We start from the raw sequence: 22,756 nt of genomic DNA on the forward strand, positions 1-22,756 counted from the left end.
AAGATCCCCCCTCAGCCTTCTCTTGTGGAGGCTGAACAGGTTCGGGTCCCGTAGCCTCTCCTCGTAGGGCCTGCCCTGCTGTCCCCTGATCATACGAGTGGCCCTCCTGTGGACCATCTCCATGTTGTCCACATCCCTCTTGTCGGTGTTGAATCCCATCCTATTCTCGTCCACCCACCCCTGTAACCTGTCTAGGTCCAACTGCAGCCTATTCCTCCCTTCTGGCATGCCCACTTCTCCGCACATCTTAGTGTCATCTGCAAATTTGAACAGGGTGCTTTTTACCCCCTCGTCCAGTCAGAAGCTTTCTCATCCTACAGCAACCATGTGCCTGGAAATCAAAGCCAACACCTTCCCCACTTTCTTCAGTGGGGAATATGAGAAACTTTATCCTTGACCTTTGTCTAATTATGGGAGCCACAGCAGGCCCCAAATCACACCCTTTGTGCTCATACCTCCATTCAAGGTTGGCAAAATATTTGTGTGTGCAGCTCTTCAGATAATAATAGCAATCAGAGTAACAGCTGGGGCTTAAAGAGATCTCCAAGGAGACCAGATCTGTCATCAGCCAGCAACAGAGCTTGCTTAGTATATCTAAGTGAATGGTAGGAACCACACAGATAAAATTATCACATCCACTCACCAGCAACCCATCTACAACAATGCTCTCCACATCCACACCTCAGACCCTTTTCAATCCATTCCAATTTAAATCTTAATCATAATAATCGTTTCCATTTACATAGTGTAATTCACTCAGAGAACACCAAGTCAGGGTGCATACACACATGAAGACACAGCTACTTTGATCTACAGCTAAATAATGATAATAGACCCTGGGGGGAATGAGGCATCTATTTAGCACCCTACCCCAACAATTACACTATAGCTCAGTGAAAGAAACAATTTGCAAAGGAATCTAGAAAGGGAGTCTGGGGAAAGCAGAATGCGACTATTATGAGAGTTAGTCGTCTGGCTGGACCCAAATGAACCCACATCCCACCGTTATCAAACGACATTTATGGACCACCGGTGGTTAGGATCTCTGCCATCCACCTAGTCTCAAAGGGCATTTATACACATACTTTTTTTCCAGTGATATGCCGGAGACCTGCCATAGAAAATGGTGGTGGTGCACTTTTGAACTAAGGCATCTCTGAGGCGTTTTAGTTCAAAAGCATGCCGCCGGCATTTTCTCAGAGCTGATGCTTATTTTGCCGCTTATACAACTGCATGCATCACAGCATCAGGTGCTTTTCAAAGTGCCTGGCATTGCGATGCATGCACATTTAAAAATGCCCAAAGATGCCACCTTCAGTGGCACCAAGACCTCTCAAACCACAATGGGGCAGTTTCAGTGCTAGATCAGAAGCCAGGCTGTCTCCTACTGAGTGACAGAAAACACTTCCTCCACAGCCCAGAATATCTGATCAATCGAGGCTTGCATCAACTGTCTCAGATTACTTATTCACTGTGGTTTATTATTTACAGAGTGCTGCCAAGGTGCGCAGTGCTCTAAAAACCACCGAGGACAACCTGGCCCTACCTTGGAGAGCTTATATACAAACTGAACTCATTGGAGACGACAGGTGAGTTACTTAGTGAGTATTCCAAGTTACCAAGTTATAACCACAATAATACACAGGAACTCACTGTTGCTGAATGGGTCCATTTAATTTAATCCATTTGCAGGGAGCACTGGATTTTCCTGGCACTTTTCCGAGTGCTGACAATATATGTGCTGTGACTTGTGGCACTTACAAAGGAGTTTAGAGCAAATCTCCACCACAAAATTGAGCAAAGCTGAAGCGTACCGATCACCCCACTAACCCGTTTGTTTCTGCTCTCCCTCCCTCCCCACTCCAGAGCCAAGGCTTCAATGCACCCGTGCACAGACTGTGATGCGACGTGCAGAGGAATAAATGTAACGCCCTAATCTCTAAGCCTCCTAATCAACTAATGCCCATCTGACATTCCCTCAGTCTTACCAGGTATGCTAATGCCTGTCAGCTGTACCCTGACTGGGCAGGTGTTATCTTCTCCTTCTGCTTGCTGAGTGGAGGCAAACTAGGTCTGTTTGCTGTTACTCTACTCAGAAATTTAGCTGGAGCACAATCATAGTGCTCACCTGTGTTCTCCAGTAACAATGCTACAGCTCTTTTTTTCCCTTTGACTTGATTAAAAAAAAAAATCACTGTACCCATCTGGACAGCCACCAGGGTGGGACTGATCAACCGTCTATGAAATCAGGACCAGCAGTAATGAAGAAAATTATCATTAATTGAAACCAGAGCAAGAAACCTGGGAAGTCAGCAGAGGCATAGCAAGCTCATTCAGCACCCAGGGTGGAAGTAGGAGTGGGGGTATGCCAATCAGCGCAGGGGTGGGGAGGGGAAGAGAAGTCGTACCTGCTTAGTCTTTCTACACAGAAGGCAGCTGCTGCTGCGGCCACTGAAGCCAGCGCGGTTAGAGCAGCAGCAGTGGTGACAGCAGCAATAGAAGCTGCTTTCCCCGTGCAGAAAGCTCGGGCAGCAGCAACAGAGACAGCAATCTTGTAGAGACAGCAAGCTTCCTGGAAGCTGCCCATGGGCTCCCATTTCCCCCTCCACCCACCCAAGATATGCTGCTGGGCACTGGACTATGCCGGCTGGGAGAAACTCCCCAGGGTGAAGGGGGAGAAAGCACCATTTCCTTCCCCCTCCGCTCCCCCCTGCCGATGCACTGCTGCGTCTAGGGCTGTGCTGCCCTACTCCTATAGCTGGGCAGCATAGGGTTGCCCTTGACATGGTAAAGATTTCTATGGGCAGATTCTGGCACCCCCTCATAGTCAGCACCCAGGGCTAGTGCCCTGCTTCCCCCACCCCTGTCATGCTATTGGAGGTCAGATGGACTATGCTGGAACCCCAGAGTTAACACATCATCTTTTACAAACAAAATGTCTTTGGCTATTTAATGGCTTCAAATGCCAGGGTGCTTGTCTAGTGAGAGGCTGCAGAGCAGCACCATCTAGAGCAGGGGTGGCCAATCTGTGGAACATGTGCCACAAGTGTCATGTGGGGCACATGGCAGATCAGGAAAGGGACAGGCAGCACAGTGGTAGATAGAGCAAGGAGCAGAAAGCTGAGCAGTGGGATAGGACAGGAAGCACCATCCACCCCTGGGCAGGGAAAGGGGGCTGGAGTGGCACGTCGGAAGGGTGCCAGGCAAATTCGTGGAACACCTGCCAGAAGAGTTGCCCCCCTGCTGATCTAGGGAACAACCAACGTCACCCCCTGTAGCAGCTAAGTGTTTCTTGGCAGGCTCCCCTCTGAGCGTCTCCCAGACCACCCCCTTCAGAGACTGCCCGAGAGCCGTCCTTGTATGCAGCAGTTCGACCCACGACAGTTCTAGCACTCTTTACGATGAGGATTTTTGCCATCTTGTTTCTAAACAAGTTTTGAAATTTTATTTCCAGATTGGTTCTTCTGATCATTTACATTCAGACAGCAGTGGTAAAAGGCACATGAATATCTCAGCAAGATTGCTACTTATTAAGTCTTCTTTCCTGGAATAGCATCAATGCTACCAGCTCTCTGAAATGCATAATGCTGCACTGTCAGATTTGGGGGAAGCAGATGTCTTTGTGATAGTCTTGGTTCATGGAGAAGCAACAACAGGCAAACTATACACCTTTGGAATAATCTCTCAAGGAACCGAGTCAGTCTGGAGGATTCCAACCTGATACTTCTCATTTTCTATTGTAGCAACATTACTAAAATAAAAACGAAAAAAAGCCAAGAGCTGGACAAGTCTTCAAAAGATCTGAAAGTATGAATGCTGATCTCCACAGCTCCGGAAATCGGGCTGAGGATCTAAGTAGGTGTGGCACTTTGAGAAGATTTGCCCCCAAAAGTCAACAGACTTGAACAACTGTTATTTCCTATTCGAAGCACAGAGAAATTTTAGTTCACAATGATCACAAGCACCAGCCCACAGTAATCACTGGCAACGGAGAGTTTTTAACAGTAACAGCTGTGCTTCTGATACAGGACTGAGCATTGTGTTTAGGGCAATTTTTGACGCTCTTCAGGACTTTCTCTGCCTCTCTTAGCCAGGTAGTATTGAGACAAACACACCTTTAAATCTCTTAAATGCCCAAGAAAGGGTTTGTTACAATTAGCATTACCAGTGATCTGAGACAAGCACCTGCTCCAGCTCGGGTCAGGGATTTATTGTGGGAGGTGTTATGCAAACATTTAGCAAAAGGCAGTGACTGTCCCCAGGAATTTACACAGCAAGTAGGCAAGACAGACAAAGTGTGGGAGGGGAAGCAGAGGCACAGCGAGGTAGAGTGACCTTCACAAGGTCACAGGTCAGTGGCTGAACCAGTCGCCTGGCTCTCAGGTCAGCACCCTACTCCCTGTACCACATTGCCACCCCATGTAAATTTGTGGTGCAAACGCAGGACTTTGAGCCTGACAGTACAGAGAACTTATCCTGGCTCTTGTGCTCCACGGCCCTGGACCGGCTGATTGCCCGTGCCTTAGTGTCCAATATGCAAAGTGGAGGTGTCACTCTTGATCTTCCCTGTGTGTCTGTGGCTGATGCAGTGTTCTGCATTTGAACAGCACTCTCAGGGCGATGAAATCACCTAATCAACAGGCCTCCTACAGAGCCGCAACAATTACCGATTCCATTCCACTCTCCCGGTTCAGCTCTACTAACCTCTGTTCCAAGCATATTATGCTCCTGGAGGCTTAGCAGAAAGTGTGCTGCCAACACTACTAATCTACTTAGACTGGAAACTCCCTACAGCAAGAACCACCTTTTTGCCGCGTTTGCCTAGTGCCTAACACAATAGGATCCTGGCCCGTGACTGTTGTAACTGCTCGAATAATTATTTTTAAGAGCAGATTGGACAGACACTTAGCTGGCATGTTTTAGTCAGGGATGATCCTGCCTTGAGCGGAGAGCAGAACTAGATAACTGTGAGGTCCCTTCCAGCCCTACTTTTCTGTGATCCAGTCCCCCATCTCCAGACACAGCCAGAATCTGATGCCTCAGAGTAACATGTCCACAGTAAATCCTAAACAACTGTGAGGCCATGGCTTCAATCCTGGGGTCTCAGCCTGCCTGGCACAGCCACTCATCCCAGCCTGCCACCTCTCTGGCTGAACATTCAGGTCAAGCAAACCAGCCAGAAATTTCCCTCTGGATCTGGTCATTCACTCACTCCCTGCCATCCGGGGTGGCCAGCCAGGGTCTGCTGACCCCACCATCTCTTCCCATATAAACTCCTGATGCAGAAGCGGAAATGTCTGGGCAGCAGGGCTAAACCTGTACCCAGGCTGCTTGACCCCTGGCTTGTGCCTCTACCAGCTCTGACTAGTCCCTTGGCTACCTGACACAGCTTGCCCTTGGACTCCATGTTCAGCCGTCACCCTTCAGCTTCCTAAGCCAGCTCCTGGCTTGATCTCCTGGCTACCTGACCCAGCTTTCCTTTCAACTCCAAGCTGTGCCGGACCTTCCCGCTTTCTGACTCAGCTCTTCAGATTGACCTCCCAGCTTCTGGCTTCCCAGGTTCTGCACATTCCTTCTGCTCCCGATTGCTCCCCCATGGCCCAAAAGATTCCCAGACCTGGCTGCCCACAAACCAGCATGACCATAGCATTTGCACAGCAGCAACAAGAACTAGAAGCAGCTGCTTCCTGCAGTACCTGCACTTGAGCATGCTGGAGGGGCAGCAGGGGGACCTCTATTCTGACACACCACCCAACCCAGCATACGTGCAGTTCTGGGGTGCAAAACTGCTTTAGGGTGTTGCTTTTCAGATTAAAAATAAAGTCCATGCCCTTTCCACACAGACTTTATAGGTCCCATAGCACTTCAAGAGTGAGGGTGTCATCCAAGGTTCATGGCTGATTTGCAAGATGTATCATTACCCTTTTCCCACCCAAAATTCCTCCTGTATTTTGGGTTGGGTATAATCATCTTCTTCTCGTTCCATCCTAAACCGTTATACAAAGTACAGCAGAGGATGGCTGCCTGCTTTCATGCTCCACCCCATAAGTGGCTGCATTTCATTAATGGGGGAAGCAGCTCCCCTGTACCTGTCTATAAAATCTGCACAGTACTTCAGGACAGTTGAATGAAAGGTGCCAGTGAAGTATTAGCTATTAGGGATGTCACCTAGAATGGATCTTTGCAGGGATAGCCTGTTTTAGCCTCACAGCCTTGTCACGGACTCGTCCAGCTAACTATTCCACAGCATGGTCATGGCAGCAATGGAAAACATCAGGGGTTGTTTAAAGTGCAGTTAAAGTCATGAAGCTCTAAACATGCCCAGCAAGGGCTCTCTTTCAACCACCTTCAGAGCAAATTGTATCAGTTTACAGCTGTAAAGGTGATTTTCCAGTGCAGTACCACAAACTCAGCCTACGATCTAGAAACCCAGCTCGGTACCTTCTGCCTCTGATATCATCCCCAACAAGTAAGGTTCCTGCAGTCTCAGCTGCCCAAGGGAGAGTCCCACCTGCTCTCCCACCCCAGGTGGCTCTGCAGGGCTAACAGGAGGACAAGCTGTGTGTGTTCACTAGTAAGCAGGGTGCGACTAGAACATATGTAAGGGGAGAGGGCAAGAAGGGGCTGTGGCATCATTATGTTTCTGACTGTCTTAAGCACATCCTTAAAAATTGTCATCTCTGTGTATGTGCATGAGTGTATATGAGAGCTCACTATCAGTTGGGAAAGCACATGCATGCATGTGTACCCATGTCTGTGCAGAACTCTTGGCTGGAAAAATGCGTGTGCATGGGCAAGTGGTGACATAAAGAGGGAGGTGTAGACAGGTCCCAATTTATGCTCCAAGAGTGGCAGAGCCCCAAGAGATGTCACACACACTCCTGTAATCCCCGTGTATCTATCTCTCTGCAGTGACTCTCTCTTTCCAATCAAGTAGGAGAGGACAGATCCTGGCCACGAGTCATATGTGGCAGCTGCAGGTTATACTCCTAGGCAGCAAAAGCCACAAGAGGTTTCCATTCATCTGCCGTAGCAGGATCCCTTCCCAGCACCACCTGTTTATTTTGGAAACCCACTATGTTTTAGCTCCGGGTGCCACAAGTGGCTGACGGCTGGTCCTGAACCCAAGTACCATGTTCTCAGTACCATCACCTCTCCACAGCTCGCTGCTCAGGGTGAAGTCTGGGGTGGGGGAGGTTTGTGAGCTCCACAGCAAAGGATGGGGCAGGAAGGTCTGGTGATACAAGACATCCCTCCCCCTCCTCCCCACTTACCTGTACTGTGCCTGGAAATGGTTCTGCACGAAGCTCTGTCCCCTGGGAAGCTGGGAGGCTGGTTGGGTGCTTCCAGAGCCACCGCTCTCATCAACATCAGGTTGAGGCTGCAGAGGGAGCAAAGAAATGAATGGGATTAGGAGAACATAAAACAGCTGGTAAAGATCACCAACACTTTGCTAGTAGTACCCCCATATCCTTTGTTGCACTCCATTCCCTCTGGGGGTTATCAATAATTTCTCCTAAAAGAGAACTTGCCTCCAAGCTCATCTCTGCCTCTGCTTCTCCACAACTCATGCTTTGCCTCCTAGTTTCTGACCCACTCGAATACAAACCACATGCCTAACAACACTGTTACAACCTACAGAAACTCCACTGTGGAGCAGCCCCAGAATCAGCAATTCCATGTGCGCCCATCTTCACTGCAGAGATAACGTAAGTGGTTGGCAGTCTCTAGGTTTGAGTGTCCACACTGAACAGCCTGGTGATCAGAGTGACTATCCTCACAACTGCAGCAAGCCTCACTTCCCTGTGCATGTCACATCTCACTGTTTTTAGCAAGCAGAAACACCCTATCGTTATGTTGCAGGAAACTGCAGGAGAACTTGTCTGTCTTTCTGGGTTCATGGGAGAATTGTGGGAAGGCAATAGAGGTCTAACAGCACTTAAATGACTTATCCTATGTCCTCATTGCAAACTGGGTAGGTTACAAGCTGGAGGGAAAATGACCCACGCTTCCAGCTGAGCCAGCCACTGCAAGAAGCAGATTAGGAGCAGCAGCCAAGAGCCCAGCCTATACTTTAGTGAGAAGGAGCCATGCAAGAACAAGGGAAGCCCAGGGAGATGCCAAATCTCAGGGGGATGGAAATTTTACTATGCAAGAGGAACATGATATTCAAGCACAGAGAAGTACAGAAGTGAGTGCTTAGGGGACATACAGACAGCCCACAGTTTGCCTTTCACTCTGTACCCTTAAGTGACATGCCTAAGGCTGTTGAGTGCCCCAAGAAGAAAGATGCACTGGGAGAGATTTATGCCCAGCACTCTGCACACTGAATGCAATTTTGCTCCAGAAAAATACTGATCACCATGAAGGAGTGGAAGGAAGAGCAACAAAAGTGACTGGAGAGAAGGAGAGGGGCAGGTGTGAGGTTTTGGCCAGGACGTAGGCAGCTGGACCCGGACTGGAATGATAACCAGGGGAGCAATGAGGAGCAGGGACGTGATTTTACCTCTGAATCTAACAGTGGTGAATACAGCACACAGGTCTGGGGCCCACATTTGAAAAGGGATGCCAAGATAGTACAACGAGTCCAGAAAAGGGACAAAAGAATGGTTCAAGGATTGGAGATAATGCCTTAGAGAGAGAAAATACGTCCCTTACGTGGAGCACTGGTAGTCAGCAAGGCTGTGCGAAGTGGTCCACAGATCACTCCCCTGCATCTTTTCTACCAGAAGTCTGAAGGTAAGTGCACAGGCTGGTCTGTGAGAGAGGCTGAGGGTTAACAGAGGCCAGCTGTTCAGAAGGTTTGAGATCCACTGCCTTCAAGTGAGATTTCAGGAGCCCAATCTTGTTTAACTTAGAAGATCAAGGGGTCACTTGATTCCATTGTACAAGTACCTCCAGGGCAAGAAAAACATTAAGTGCTAAAAGGCTCTTTAATCTAGTGGGCAGAGGCATAAGAAGTTGAAGCCAGACAAATTCTAAATCAAAGTTAGGCACAATCGTTTTAGCAGCAAGGGTGACTAACCTCTAAAAAAAGGCCAAGAGAACTGGTAGATTTACTATCCCTTGGGGCCTCCAGATCAGAATGGATGCTTTTCTGGAAGCTTCTTCAACAAATACAAGTTAATGGACTCAATACAGCGTACATGGGGTAAATCACAATAGCCTGTGATATAAAGGAGTCAGATGAAGCAATCTAATGGTTGCTTAGTGAATTGATGAAACAATGAAATTAATAAAATCCATTCATGTGTTAGCAGTTCTCATCCCTCTCCTTGCACGGAGAAGGTGAACAGGGTTGGGGGGACAGTTTAATAACGGAGAGCTCCAGCTCAGGTGGGTGACACTGCATTTCTGAGACAGCAACGCAACATTATGAACGCCCCCCCTCCCTCCCCCCAGTGAAACCCAGCAGTTGGGCAGCACAACTCAGCAGGAGTCAGCAGCTCACACCCTCCCAGGCACCTGCTGCACACAGCAGGCTTCTCCACGCCACCTGCTGTCAATCGCAAACTCCTCTCCCCAGAGCCGGGTTGGTGCGAAGGGCAGGCGAGAGATGGGGAATGTGCACGCAAGTGCAAGTACGTGTGAAAGAGGGAGAGTACATGTGTGAGGGTGAAATCGTGTGTGTACATGCTTCTCAGCAGTGTGCACCTGTGCTTAAGAGCTATTCTGTGTGCAGCACGCACAAGAGGAAAAGTGTTCCAGGCACTAATTAACCTTAAGTAAATGATCAGAAAAGGAGCATTAAATAAATGTATCAACTGGTGTCAATTTCTGCAAGGCAGGTGTGAAGCAGGACTCTGCTAATAAGGATATAAAACAAGACTGCCTTGCATTTCCCTAGCATCCCTTCTATGCACCTTTCAAAAACAGCACGGAGCTCAGCCATTGTAGTTCAGTAAATGTGGTTCCAGAGGGTAAACTGAGGCACAATGACAGTAAAGTAACTTACTCAAGAACTGATCGGCTGACAGATCACCCCAGAACCCAGGAGGTTTGAAACCCAACTCCCGAGTTAACACCACCAGGTCCAATAGCCAGAGCCTTGCTCATATATTTGTCTGCGATTGTCCTGATGAACCAGTGGCCCTTTCTGCACACAGTCCAATACTGCCATCAGAAACAACACCCCAGAAAGATTTAGGGAAGCACCAGGTGGGTCTGTAGTTGTGGTTCCAGACTGTATCACACAGGCAGTGGGAGCAGACTGCAATTTCATCCAAAGACGTGATAAATCTTTGTTGCTCCTGCTGTACAAAATTGAAGAGCAGAGGCTTCAGGCAACTGCTGGTGTTTATAGCTTGTGCTCAAGTGATGGCAGCTAACGCTGTCAGGGAGGTAGAAATTATCTGTCAGGATTCTAGAGCAGGGAACTCTTCAAAACTATTTAACTGGCAAATGCCTCTTGGGGTCATTGCCTGGAGTCTGGGAATAGTCAGTGCATGTTAATGGCATGTTTAAAAGCAAACAGCAGCTGCATTTACAATCCAGCCAATGGTCACCCAGGCCAACACTGGCTGCCAAACTCAGGGCAATACTGATACCAACAAACTGCCCAGCTCTGCTGAAGATGAGCAACAGGGAGCACCTAATTCAGCCTCCTAGGGAAATACCCTAAACCCATAAGAGAAGAGGCTATGGGGAGTGCTCTGTAGGGTCACTATGATGAGGCTGCCCTTCCTGTTTAACTGAGGTTGGACTCCTTTGCTGTGCTCAAGAGTGAGATTTGCTCCATGCTGGCAGCCTGCCAGAGGAGACAGTGAAGACAACACTCGGGTGGTCTCAGTAGGGGCTCAGGCTCCTCTAAGGGCTGCAGAAAACCTTTAGACAAGGGGTTGGCACCCCATGGCCCACAGGCTGGATACAGCCTGAAAAAGGGATTGTATCTGGCCTGTGAAGCCAGGACAACAATGACAACTGAGTGTCAGGGTAATTCAACAGCATTTGGTGACACATGGCAGCAGGCCAGTTGCAGGTGGCGGCTCACTTCAGACAAAGCTCTGATAATTCAAACCACAGCTGCTCAAAGGTTGCTGTAGGCTACTACTGCTAAATAAGCTGCTTGGCTGTAGGCTTCCACTGCCCTGCACTGTGACACATTCCCTCCAGGTTATACGCAGAATACTTAACTCAGGTGAGAGATTACCCAGACCTGAGGACTGTGCAGTCTAGGAAAGATCATGTGCCACAGATCCCTACAGAGCCACATGCCCAAAAACACCCGTTAAAGAGGAACCCTCCAGAGAGCCAACCTTACCAAGGATGAGATACAGCTCCACCTGCACAAATCTCCCCATGTCTTCAGCCTGTGCAAACTTGTGGTCGATGCAGTGTCAAGTAGCCAGGAAAAGCCAGGCCTGCTGGATGGGAGGACAGAGGTCTGAGAAGTGGGAAAAAGTCTTAGCCACAGATCCAAGGCCCCTGGGCTTGGAAGAGGCTTTTCTGATTAACTTAGCCTCAGTGGCAGGAATAAATTCTAGCGCTGTGCGAGGCTTTGGACTGTGCTTCGGATCCGGAGAAGCTTCGGACGCTTTGGCGTCCAAAGCAGCACATCAGGATCAAAGCACTGGCTTCGTTAGGCTTTCCAAAGCGGTTTGGAGCTTCTGAACCGCTTCGGAAAAGCTTCAGAGCTGCCCTGGAGATCCAGCCATATGGTATAATGGGGAACCAATGAAATATCTATAACTTGGTTGTTTTTTGTCTGATTTAGATGAAATTTGCGGGAGTGGTAGCCCCTGGTGAGGCCACAATGCCTGCCAAGTTTTAAGAAGTCCAGTGCAGGGGTTTGGGGGGGGACTGCACCTCAAGCTGCTGACAGGCAAAACTCGTGACATGGGTGATACTGTGTGTGTTAAGGCACAGTGGGGTGAAAGTTGTAGGCCTGCTAGCCCCTGCTGAGGCCACGAAGCCTGCCAGATGTGGAGGAGATCGGTGCAGGGGTTCTGGGGCCCTGCACCCTTAGCCGCTGACAGACAAAACTCGTGACATGGATGGCTGTGCAGCTGACTGTCCCTGTCTTGGGGCAGTTGATTGTCTGTATTGATTATTTCCTCTCCTTAGTCTGTGATTTTGTAGGTGTTAATTCATGCTCATTAAGTTGTTATGTAGTAACTAGCTACTGTGTACTGAGCTGATCCCTGAGTGAATCATGATTGACTGGTAACTGGTAACACAATAGGTTAGCAGCCAGGCCTGCAGTAGTCCCCCCAGTCCGTTCCATCCCCCTGTTTTGTGCCCCCCCCGGTGCCCCAAGACAGACACAGTTGCACAAGCACCCATGTCATGAGTTTTGCCTGCCAGCAGCTAGAGGTGCAGGGCCCCAGACCCCAGACACCCTGCACCGATCTCCTTGACAGCTGGCAGGTTTCGTGGCCACAGCAGGGGCTAGCAGGCCTGCAGCTTTCACCCCCCTGTGGTGTAACACATACACGTAACATGAGTTTTGCTTCCAACAATTTGGGGTGCAGTTCCCTCCAAGCCCCTGCACCGATTTTCTTGAAACTTGGCAGGCTTCACGCTCTCAGCAGAGGCTACCACCCCTGTAAGTTTCTCATCCAAATCAGCCAAAAAACAGCACAGTTATAGATATTTCATTGATTCCCCATTATACCCTATGGCCAGCTCTCCGAGGCATCTCTGAAGCTTCGGAGCCACATCGGCCGGATCAAAGCGGAAACCCGGTCCGGATCTCCGGATTGGATCCTTGGCACCCGAAGCACCCAGATCTGAAGCCGGATCAAATAGCTGTCTACTCGCACAGGCCTAATAAATTCACCCTTCTACTCCCTTCTGTAGATGCCTATTGCAACCAACAGGTTCACTTGGCTTGTAGGCTGCTATTACTGGCATCAACCACTACATCGTAAGCTGGACCTTGTAGTCTTTGTGGGATTCACCAGTGTGTTAAACAGGATCCTAGGCAGCAAAGCCTTTCCAGATCTCTACGTGTATTTTCTGACTCCAGTGGCTGTACTTTCCCCTTCCCCGAGGCTGTGGGGTCAGAGACCTACAGTCTGATCTGCATCGCAAAAAATGCTACTTTATCTGTATCAGATCTGGCCTGTGGGGCTCCCCATGGGGCTGTAAATTTGGCACTGAGGAAACAGTGGCAAATAACACTGACACTGCTGCCCTGATGCCAAATTTCCAAGTTCCATGTGGCAGGATCAGGCCCCAGCCAGCATGGCTCCATGCACCACGATTGGGCCCGCAGATCTGAACCAGCCCATGGACTGACCCAGCACCTCTCATCCAGCCCATGGGGCCAAATGTTGGGCACTACTGCATATGTCTTATAAACACACACGCCCACACCTATTTGAGTGTAAGAGTGGAGTGCGCCATATAATTTAATCCAGAAAAAAGTGTGCCCCAGGTATGAATACTTTGGAAAACATTGGTCTTAGCTCTTCCCCACTGTTGAAGGAGTTGTGAGAGACTGGGGCACGAGTACCAGACAGTTAAACCACCACAAGTGCCAGCATAAGCAAACAAGTAATAAGAGGGCTTGCGAAGCCTGTAATTACAGATAATTACATGATTAACATTAGCCATTCAAAAACCTCTCATTATTTCAGCACTCTTCACTAACTCTGTAAACAGAAAGGTTGGTGTTGGTCAGTGAAGGCTCCTCTGGGTCCCTGCCTCTCCCAACTACAAACCCTTAACACCTCTCTGCTACAGTGGGGTTTCTTCTGGTAAGCAGAAGGTCCCCAGAGAGCATCATGAAATGGACCCAACCCTCACCTATTGCCAGGGGTTCCCAATATGTGACAGTCTCAGGAGCATCATGAGCTGTGGCACTGACTCTAGAAAGAGTCGATGCACAAGTGCCCTAGACTGGCGGCACAGGGCTGGCATCAGGCGGTGGTGGGATGGGACAACTCTGGGCTGGACTACACCAGGATGCACTAGCTAGGGTTCTGGGTCAGTGCTGCAAACTGCACCCTTTCCATAGAGATGTTTTTGATATTCTGTGCCACAGCATGAAGAAGTCTGACCTGGTGGCTGCTGCTCAGCCCCAACTTGGCTCTGACCATCTTGAACAGGCTACTCAGCCTCCTTTGACCTTTTGCTCTGTGCTGAGGCTGACAGGCAAATCCTGAGGACAGGTAAATCTGCAGCCTGGCTTAATGATTTGGAAAACCCTGGCCTGGCACTGGGGATGTACCAGAAGGATTTCCCAAGGTAGAGAGAGGCAGTCACATAGCAAATGGACCCCAAGAATCAAATCAGGGCCAGGGTGGCGTATGTGAACCTTAGACTGAAGGACAGAAGCATCACTGCAGAAAGCCATTTAGCCCGAGACAAAGCAACAAACCCAGGCAGCACAGCAGAGCCAGAGCTGCTGGCCATGGGGTTGGCTTTGCCTGCACTGCACCTGTGAGGGGCAGAACAGTAACCACCAGCTCTTGTGCAGAGTTGATCCGTCATATGATCTCAAAGCACTTTACCAAAGCACTAAGGCTTACCCCTCACACGCAGCAGAAGCAACTTTCCCACAGTCACCCAGTAGGCTTGTGACAGAGCCATGAATTCACCCTGGATTTCCTGAGTGCCCCTCCTATACTTTACCCCTAGGCCACACGACGACAAGGAAGGTAGCACCATCCTGTGGGCAGTGCACTGGACTAGGCTCAGGGTGACCTGGGTCAATTCCCAGCTTTGCAGTCACCAACTGTGAGGCCCTGGACAAGTAACTCTCTACTCTCAGGGCCTGGAAATAAGCAACCATGGATCCCAGTGATGGTCGCTAGCTCAGAGGAAGGTAGCCAAGGTATTGCCATAGAAATGTTTTTGACAAGTGACACTGGTTAAGAGCAGAGGCACATGATGGCCATAGGCTACACTGAGCCCCCTTGCTTGCTTGCCCTGTGGCTGACAGCATCAGCAGCAGATGAAGGTAGAATGGGTAAAAACAATGGGCGCTTCTTTGGAGGAAGACAGCAGAAAAAACTGGCCCACTTTAGCAGGTGCTCTAAAAGCCCAGCCCTGAGCACCTGCCCATTTCATACTGACGTCCAACTTGTATTTTCCTGTTCATCTCCGTGCCCCAAGAGAAGCAGCAGTGTCTGGTTGCTGTGGGACATGATGCCATCACCATCATTAACACCAGCAGTGACACACGGTGATGGGACAATCTGTGTCCTGCATCCCTGTCATGGTGGAGCCTGAAGCACCACTTCCCAGACGACATGGCTTTTTCCTATTTGCCCTGCTGGAAACACCTTACCTTGGGGAGGCTACAGAAGCCCAGGTCACCCTTATCCTGGGCTTCACATGGTCATTTATGCCAGTGCCCCCTTCTGAGCTGGCAGATGGCACCATGAGACCCTGGGGTAGGGTGACTTGGGCCCTCAGCTTGGAGGTGTGAGGGTAGCTCACCTCGCTAGCTACCAGAACGCGTGACAGGAAACCTGCAGGGACCGCTGACTTGGAAACAGCTCCCTTCCCCACTTTCTTCTTCCAGGACACCTCTTGATTTGTGACTCAACTGGAGAAGACACATGCCTCCCTCAGTCCTGACCAGCCCAGCAGTCCCAGTCACTTCTTCACACCACCATTGCCCAGAATGAGCTTTTTGCATTTGTGATGAGGCTGGAACAGATGGCGGAAAGAAACGTGTCCATTAGCATCCCCTGTGCTAGCAGCCTGATGGCTTGGGAGGCTGGGCTGGCTCCAATGAAGCACTCACATCGGAAATGGCACATCAGGGGGCATTTGCTCCATGAGAATTGTGATCAGGACACCACAAGCTGCTCCCCATGATGGTCCAAAAGCAGCCTGGGAAACTGGCTCAGCAGTGACTCTCTAAGGGAAGCACTCTCGCACACCCTCTCTTTCACTGTTGCCCACATGACCTGGCTGATTATCATGCAGCTGCAGCGCTCTGCATCTTCCTCTGAAGCATCAGAAGCTGACTGTGGTGGAGGCAGGACAGTGGGTGAGTTGGGGTCTGATCCCATGACGAGCCCTGTATACCTGTGCTTTAATCTCTCTTCACTTGCAAAATGTACGTTGTTTTCCACCGATACCCATCTCTCCTTCTCCTTGCAGGCATGCATGTGGGTGCATGCCAATCTATTTCTGCTTCTATCTTTTTGTTAATCTGGAGCTTTTCCATTAGGATATTGCAGGAAGTAGCACTGCAATCATTTCCACCCCCCAACCTGCCATCACATCCAGCTCACAACAAATGGACCTTTAAACTGGAGCAAGTCAGAGCTACACCTGAGAGCATGTTTCAGACTGGAGAGCTGAGGTGGGGGGAGCATGCAGCCGGTTACTATGAGGAAAGAGTTATATTAGGCTTTTCAAATTACAGTGTATTCTCTAAGTAATAACTAGTCTGACAATATCAGTAATTTCAGTTAATTACACAGGGGGAGGCAATTTGGGTGCATTGCAGTTGAACACAAATCCTTTCACATGTGTTCACTACAGCTGGGCACTTACGTTTGATGGGAAGAGGTGGTGCCAGGTCAGCGTGGGTGGGCTGGGACCATTTGGTGCCTGCGTGTATCTGGGAAGGGATTTTGTTTAACGTGAACACATATACATAGGGGGTGGCTATGAGGAAAATGTGTAAGTGTATATTCAAAGGGGACTCGCAGTTCATTCTGCTTATCTGTCTACAGACACATCACGCACAAAGACTGTATTTATTCTGCCATTTAATAATGAGTCCTGTCTTGTGTTGCTGGTATAACAGATTGGATTCTAGAAGAGGTTGTGACCAGAAAATAACTTGTCATACATGGAGGTTTACCCACCAAAGCAAACACTGACAGACTCTGTGTACCTAGACAGAAAGAAGGGGGTTGAGGAACACTATAGATCTTCTGTTTAGGCAACACTGAGCCCTTTCAAAGTATCCCAAAGAACATAGTATGCTGGCTGTTATAAAAGTAGCACGTAAAGTGAGAACTGTGGGAAGGCATGAAGGAAACCCAAGCAGAGCATGAAGACGATTTGCAGAAGTGGGAAACAAAACTGCATCAAAGTGAATAAAAATTGTTAGGAATGTTCATGAAGATAATTCAAAGGGCTAAGGACAGCTTGCATAAGCCCATCTAATGCCCTCATTACAGCTGCATGAGATCAGGTTCTTCACAGAAACTGCCTTGGATACCATATTTTGAAAACTGGTGCAACACAGACGGATGCAAAATGTATATTGAGACTAGAATGCATCCTATCACTAGTTGTTTGAGGCTGGCACAAGGTGTGTACTGGGAAGGACATAACCAAGTGGCTGGTGCCTTTCATTGGGACCTGGGTGGGCAATACTACCTCCCAAGGGATCAGAGGTGGTGGAAGCAGAAACCTAATTCATTAACAGAAAATGATGAAGCAGAGATCCTTTGGGATTTCACTCTGTAACTAGAGAGGACAGTAGAAGGCAGCAAACCAAAAGTTGTACTGATTCAGAAGGCCATAGGAACTTACCCACAAAAAATCATTATCACAAGCACTGTTTGGTTATAGGATAAATATACATGGCAGAGAAAGGAGAGAAGATTGGCAGATACCTTCTCCTAATGCAACAAAACAGGGAGAGGAAAGGCTAATGAATGTCATAGGTGCCTAGCACTGCCCAAGAACTCTCTCAAAGGCTTGGACATTTCCCTGGGTTGATGGAAAGTGCAGTGCAACCCACTAAGGATAAGGCTTTGACATGTGCTGAGGACCCACATTCTCCAGGCACGTTGGCTCAGCACCACTGAGGAATTCAGCCGTACGCTGCTGTGCTGCACTCCGGCACCTGAAATCACCACAACACGTGTGGAAGACCAATTTGGTTCTGAACTGTTGCATGTGAGAATGTGGAAACAGGACCCCGGACACCACTGAACCCACATTTTCAGTATGAAATTGCTAGTGTCAGCTGCTCTTAGGATGCTGCAGTGGCTCAAGAGTAGTGCATGTTAGTAGGCATCAGCTCCAGCTTGTACCCTGGGATCAGTGATCCATTCTGCCTCTACTCTTATACTAAGAGCTTCCTATGTATCACTCCTAATGTCCCTTCCACACCCACAGCCAAAGGTCCAGGGAAAAAGCCAGGTGGGTGATGCTGTATGGGCCTTGGGCACACCTCTCTATGCAGAACTGATGGCTGGATCCTTCTGCACTTGGACTAACCCGGGGCAGCAGATCTGTCTGCCTGTCGGTTCACCTTGGAATTTAAACTGTACCCTTCATGGAAGTGTCCAAGTCCCCTGCACATACTTACATGCAGAATAATACCCCAGCTGCTCCTGTTAATGCTGCACCCTGCAGAAGTTTGAAACCTGGACTCACCGGAGTCCAGATAACCACTGCAGATAGGGTCTGTATGAAAAACAGCTAGAAGAAACCTCTTCAGGAGGCAGAGGAGAGCAGGCTGGCCCCTAAGTCATAGGCCAGACCTGCTAAAGAAAAGATTGGCTAGCTCTGCCTCTCACGAGGGAAAGCCTACTGGAAAGGGAGAAGAGCTGTTGCCTGGGAAAAGGGAGAGCAGAAGCGCTGTGGGGAAGAGGAGTGGGCTGGTGCCCTGTGCTTCCCCTGGACCCAGAACCTTGCTCAAGCAGAAGGAACTGCCTGGCTGAGCAACGCGGGGCCATGACAGTGCTGGAGACAGAAGTTCAGCAAGAAGCTGTTTTTGTCTTGTCTGCAAAAAACAAAAAGCCTGTGATTGCTTTATGGTACTTGGGGTCTGTGGCCTGCGGGAACTTTCCCAGGCTTGCTTTATCTGTCCATAAGGTGCAAATCTACCCTACTTTCTACCTGACTTCAGATTAATGTGGCTAACGACATCTCTTTGCTGCACTCTGCCCAGGCTGAGGGAAGGATCACCTTTGTGTCTGCCTCTTGATGGATCTGTCTTGAAAGGGTTGTGACACAAAGGCCCAATGGGGGCAGGGCTCCAGGACTGTTGGTAAAGGGCTCTGTGCTGCTGGGAAGGGTTTTCAGAGGCGATATAAATCAAAGATTCTTAGCATTTTAGATTCATAAAAAATTAGGGCTGGAAGAGACCTCAGGAGGACATCTAATCCAACCCCTTGCTCAAAGCAGGACCAGCTCCAACTAGATCATCCCAGCCAAGACTGTCAAGCTGGGTACTGAAAACCTCCAAGGATGGAGATTCCACCGCCTCGCTAGGTAGCCCTTTCCAGTGCTTCACCACCCTCCTAGTGAAAAGGTTTTTCCTAATATCCAACCTAAACTTCCCTTGCTACAACATGAGACCATTGCTCCTTGTTCTGTCATCTGTCAGCACTGAAAACAGTGTAGCTCCATCCTCTTCAACCACCCCCCCTTCAGGTAGTTAAAGGCTGCTATCAAATCCCTTATCAGTCTTTTCTTCTCTACCCTAAATAAGCCCAGTTCCTTCAGCCTCTCCTCAGAAGTCATGTGCCCCAGATCCCAAACCATTTTTGTTGCCCTCTGCTGGACTCTCTCCAGCTTGTCCACATCCTTTCTGTAGTTGGGGGCCCAAAACTGGACACAGTACTCCAGATCCAGTCTCACCAGTGCAGAATAGAGGGGAATAATTACTTCCCTAGATCCACTGCCAATGCTTCTACAAATGCAGACCAGTATGCTGTTAGCCTTATTGGCAACAAGGGCACACTGTTGACTCATACCCAACTTATTTGTCCACTGTAACCCTCAAGTCCTTTTCGGCAGAGCTGCTGCTTAGACAGTCGATCCCCAGCCTGTACTAGTGCATGGTACTCTCCTGTGCTAAGTGCAGGACTTTGCACTTGTCCTTGTGCAAAGATTTTGGATCAATGAAGCTCCCATTGCATGGTGAGTAAGGGAAAGGCTATTAGTAGAGTGAGTGTATTCTCTGAATCTGCTTCCTGCTCCATGTTTGGGCACACTCAGCTGTCCCTGAGCTCCGATCTCAGCTGGGTATGCAGGAGAGCAGAGGGGAGTGGATACAGAGCACCAGAAAGTGGGCAATGGAGGTTCAGGGTACTATGAGATATCAGAGCCAGCAACTCCTTTTCATGCACAATTACCATTGCATTCTCACCAAATGCATGGCACAATCTCATCTGACCAAACCAATGGGATGCCTTAACAGGTTCATCCCAGCAAAAACGGGGCACACAGTAACCCTAGCTTTTAGGTCTGGTGCCCAAGGAAAATTCCCACTGGGATGATGACATTCCACAGTGCTAAACTCGCCCTGCAGTTTCCAGTGGATGCAGCATTCTTCCTTCCCACCATAAATGGTCCTAAAGTGATGCTTTTAAACAGAAGTTGAGTTCTATTCTGGTGCATATGCATGTGAACAATAGGACAGGAGGTTCCTATATGTCCATTACATACTCCCAAAGATACTGTGAAGCTTAATTAATGACTACACATCACATAGTGTGAGCTTCTCCTATAATGAGGTCAGAGAATTGTAGTTATACTGCTACAGCAATGAGTTATGGAGAGAGGAAGGTTTGCAGCAAAACACTCAAGGACAACCATGTCACAGCCCATCCAATTTTTAAGCCTATTTTATTAGAGAAACACCAAGAACCTCCAACTAAGCTTGAGATCCTACTGCGCTAGGCACTATACCTTCATGAAGTGAGAGTGTGCCTGCTCCAAAGAGTTTATAGTCTAGGCAGAAAAAACAGAAAAAGTAGGAGGGAAGAGAAAGCCACAGAGAAGTGATTTCCCAGTGGTCGCACAGCATATGTGGGAAAACAACCCAACTCGGGACAAGTATTCCAAGTCTTAAAACACTCACTGGTGGTTCATGTTGCCTAGCTGAAGTGCCCTTTATAAATGTATTTAAAGAAAAATTATTTGTACTATACTCCACCTATTGCATCAGGCAAACTGTCCAAATTCTGACCATATCAACTACCCTTGCAAGGACAGTCCATCAAACACCCTTTTACTCCCCTCTCTGTACCATACAAAGGAGTTTCATCTCCAAAGACTGCTATTTCCCTTCATTTAATTTGACCTGCCTCAAGAGATTATCTACACACAAACAAATGGAGCTGAGTTTCCCACCTCCCGTCAGTGGATTAAAAGTACCACTGAAGAACACACACCATTATCCCCCAAGGCAAGTGAGTGCCAAAGGGAAAGAGGACAGCGCCATCTGGCCAAGTGCAATATAAGCAGAACACTAATGAATTCTGCCATCTGCCCTGCTGTTTTGCTGTCTTTAAGGAGCTGGGAATTTAAAGACTATAAACAATTATGTCTCTTCAAGATGTATCCAAGTGCAGTTCTCAAGATTTCTTCAGCAAGGGCTATGGTATAACTAGAACCTACACACACACTTCCTGGCCTCTCATTCACTTTGTGTAGCCCCCTACACCAGTGCAAAATGCTCACTTGTTCTGATCAGCAGCGTTTGCATTGGTGCGAGTGACTGGGTGCTGATCCAGCACTGAGGCAGTGGAATGGCTGCCCCCGACTGCGCCACCAGCACCACTTGTTACTGTTCCTGAGGCCTCCAAAAGAAGCACTGCCCAGGGCAGCCAGGGAGAGCTGAAAAGATCACAACACAGGGCTGACTGGCTGCAAAGCAAAGGCTCCGAGGAGGCACAGTGAGCCTATCCTAGCCCATTACTTTGCCCATGTTGTCCCCCTCTTTGCCTCCCTCCACTACCTTCCTCTGCGTGGCTTATTCCCTCCCTTCTGATTATGTCCCATTCAGTACACAATGCCTGCCTCCGGTCCACCCATAATGTCAACCGTCATCACTGGATGATTACTTAGATTTTCAATACATGCCCTCGTGCTTGTTCCCATGCTACCTGACAAGCTGGGACGAAGCTTCCTGTAGATATGGACAAAGCCACCCCTGTCTTCTTGCATATCCTTCCTGAAAGACTTTCCTTTGCTATGAGTCCCATCAACTACCTGACAAGGGTTAGGCTGCAAAAGGACTGAGCCACTCCCCCATCATCACAATCAATACTGTCTCAGCATTCCCTTGCGTTCCTCCAGCTGTCTGCACCCATCTATTGCCTTTCATCTTATACATAGACCATCAGCTCCTTGGGGGCGAGGACCATCTTTATGTCCTACTTGTACACTGGCTAACATGATGGGGCCCTGGTCTATGATTAGGATTCCTTATTACTACAGTAATATAAATAATAAATTTCATTCACTTCCTCTCCACTCCCACTTTCCCCTATAAAAAAAAAAAACATTATTGCTTTAAAGAAGCTTTGGAACTTTCCTTTTCCTCAAGTCACTGTCTCCAATGGCAATTAGGAAAGTACAGCTCTTTTGGGATGTAGCCCTGGCGAGGAGTTCAAAGCTCACTCTGTGCTTCTGCAAGCATGAGAGAGACGCCAATTAATTTTCTTCTCAGCTGCTCAGCAATCTAATATCTTAAACAAAAGGGCCTCTCTTCTGTGGACGTGCAAGAGAAAGAGAATGCATGCGTCTGTATGTATGTGTAGAAGACTGCAGGAGAGAATTAGCATGCATGTGTGTGTGGGTGTGAATTAGTCTGAGTGTGGGAGGGTCCATGGTTATTTGCACAGGAGTGAGAGAGATGGGCAGCCTTACCTTCAACAGGAGCTCTGGGGACTCAAACCCTCTGAAAATTAAGCAAGTTATCTACTAGCAGTGTCTCCACAAAGCCAGGATACTAATTTTAGGCATCTGCATTCAACGTACTGACTTAATTGCATATATATGAGAGCGCAAACCTAAAGCTGCTCCTTCTACCGAGCCGGTGAGTACAGATCTGGCCACAGCATCTAACTGGCATGTTTATTCTGACCAGGGTGCA

The 22,756-nt window shown here is 48.7% G+C and overlaps 1 protein-coding gene across 1 annotated transcript in view; it reads right to left on the minus strand.

The window, feature by feature from the left end:
• USP43 (ubiquitin specific peptidase 43) overlaps positions 1-22,756 on the minus strand; it is a gene marked incomplete at its 5' end in the record, with an annotated part of 191,878 nt that overhangs the window by 127,820 nt on the left and 41,302 nt on the right. Inside the window, one exon of the mRNA XM_019542826.1 lies at positions 7,275-7,381. Coding sequence (XP_019398371.1) covers positions 7,275-7,381 — 107 coding nt within the window. The remainder of the gene's footprint in view (positions 1-7,274; positions 7,382-22,756) is intronic.

The sequence above is a fragment of the Crocodylus porosus genome, unplaced genomic scaffold (assembly GCF_001723895.1).
Source record: "Crocodylus porosus isolate Cpor-Errol unplaced genomic scaffold, CroPor_comp1, whole genome shotgun sequence".
Lineage (NCBI taxonomy): Eukaryota > Metazoa > Chordata > Crocodylia > Crocodylidae > Crocodylus > Crocodylus porosus.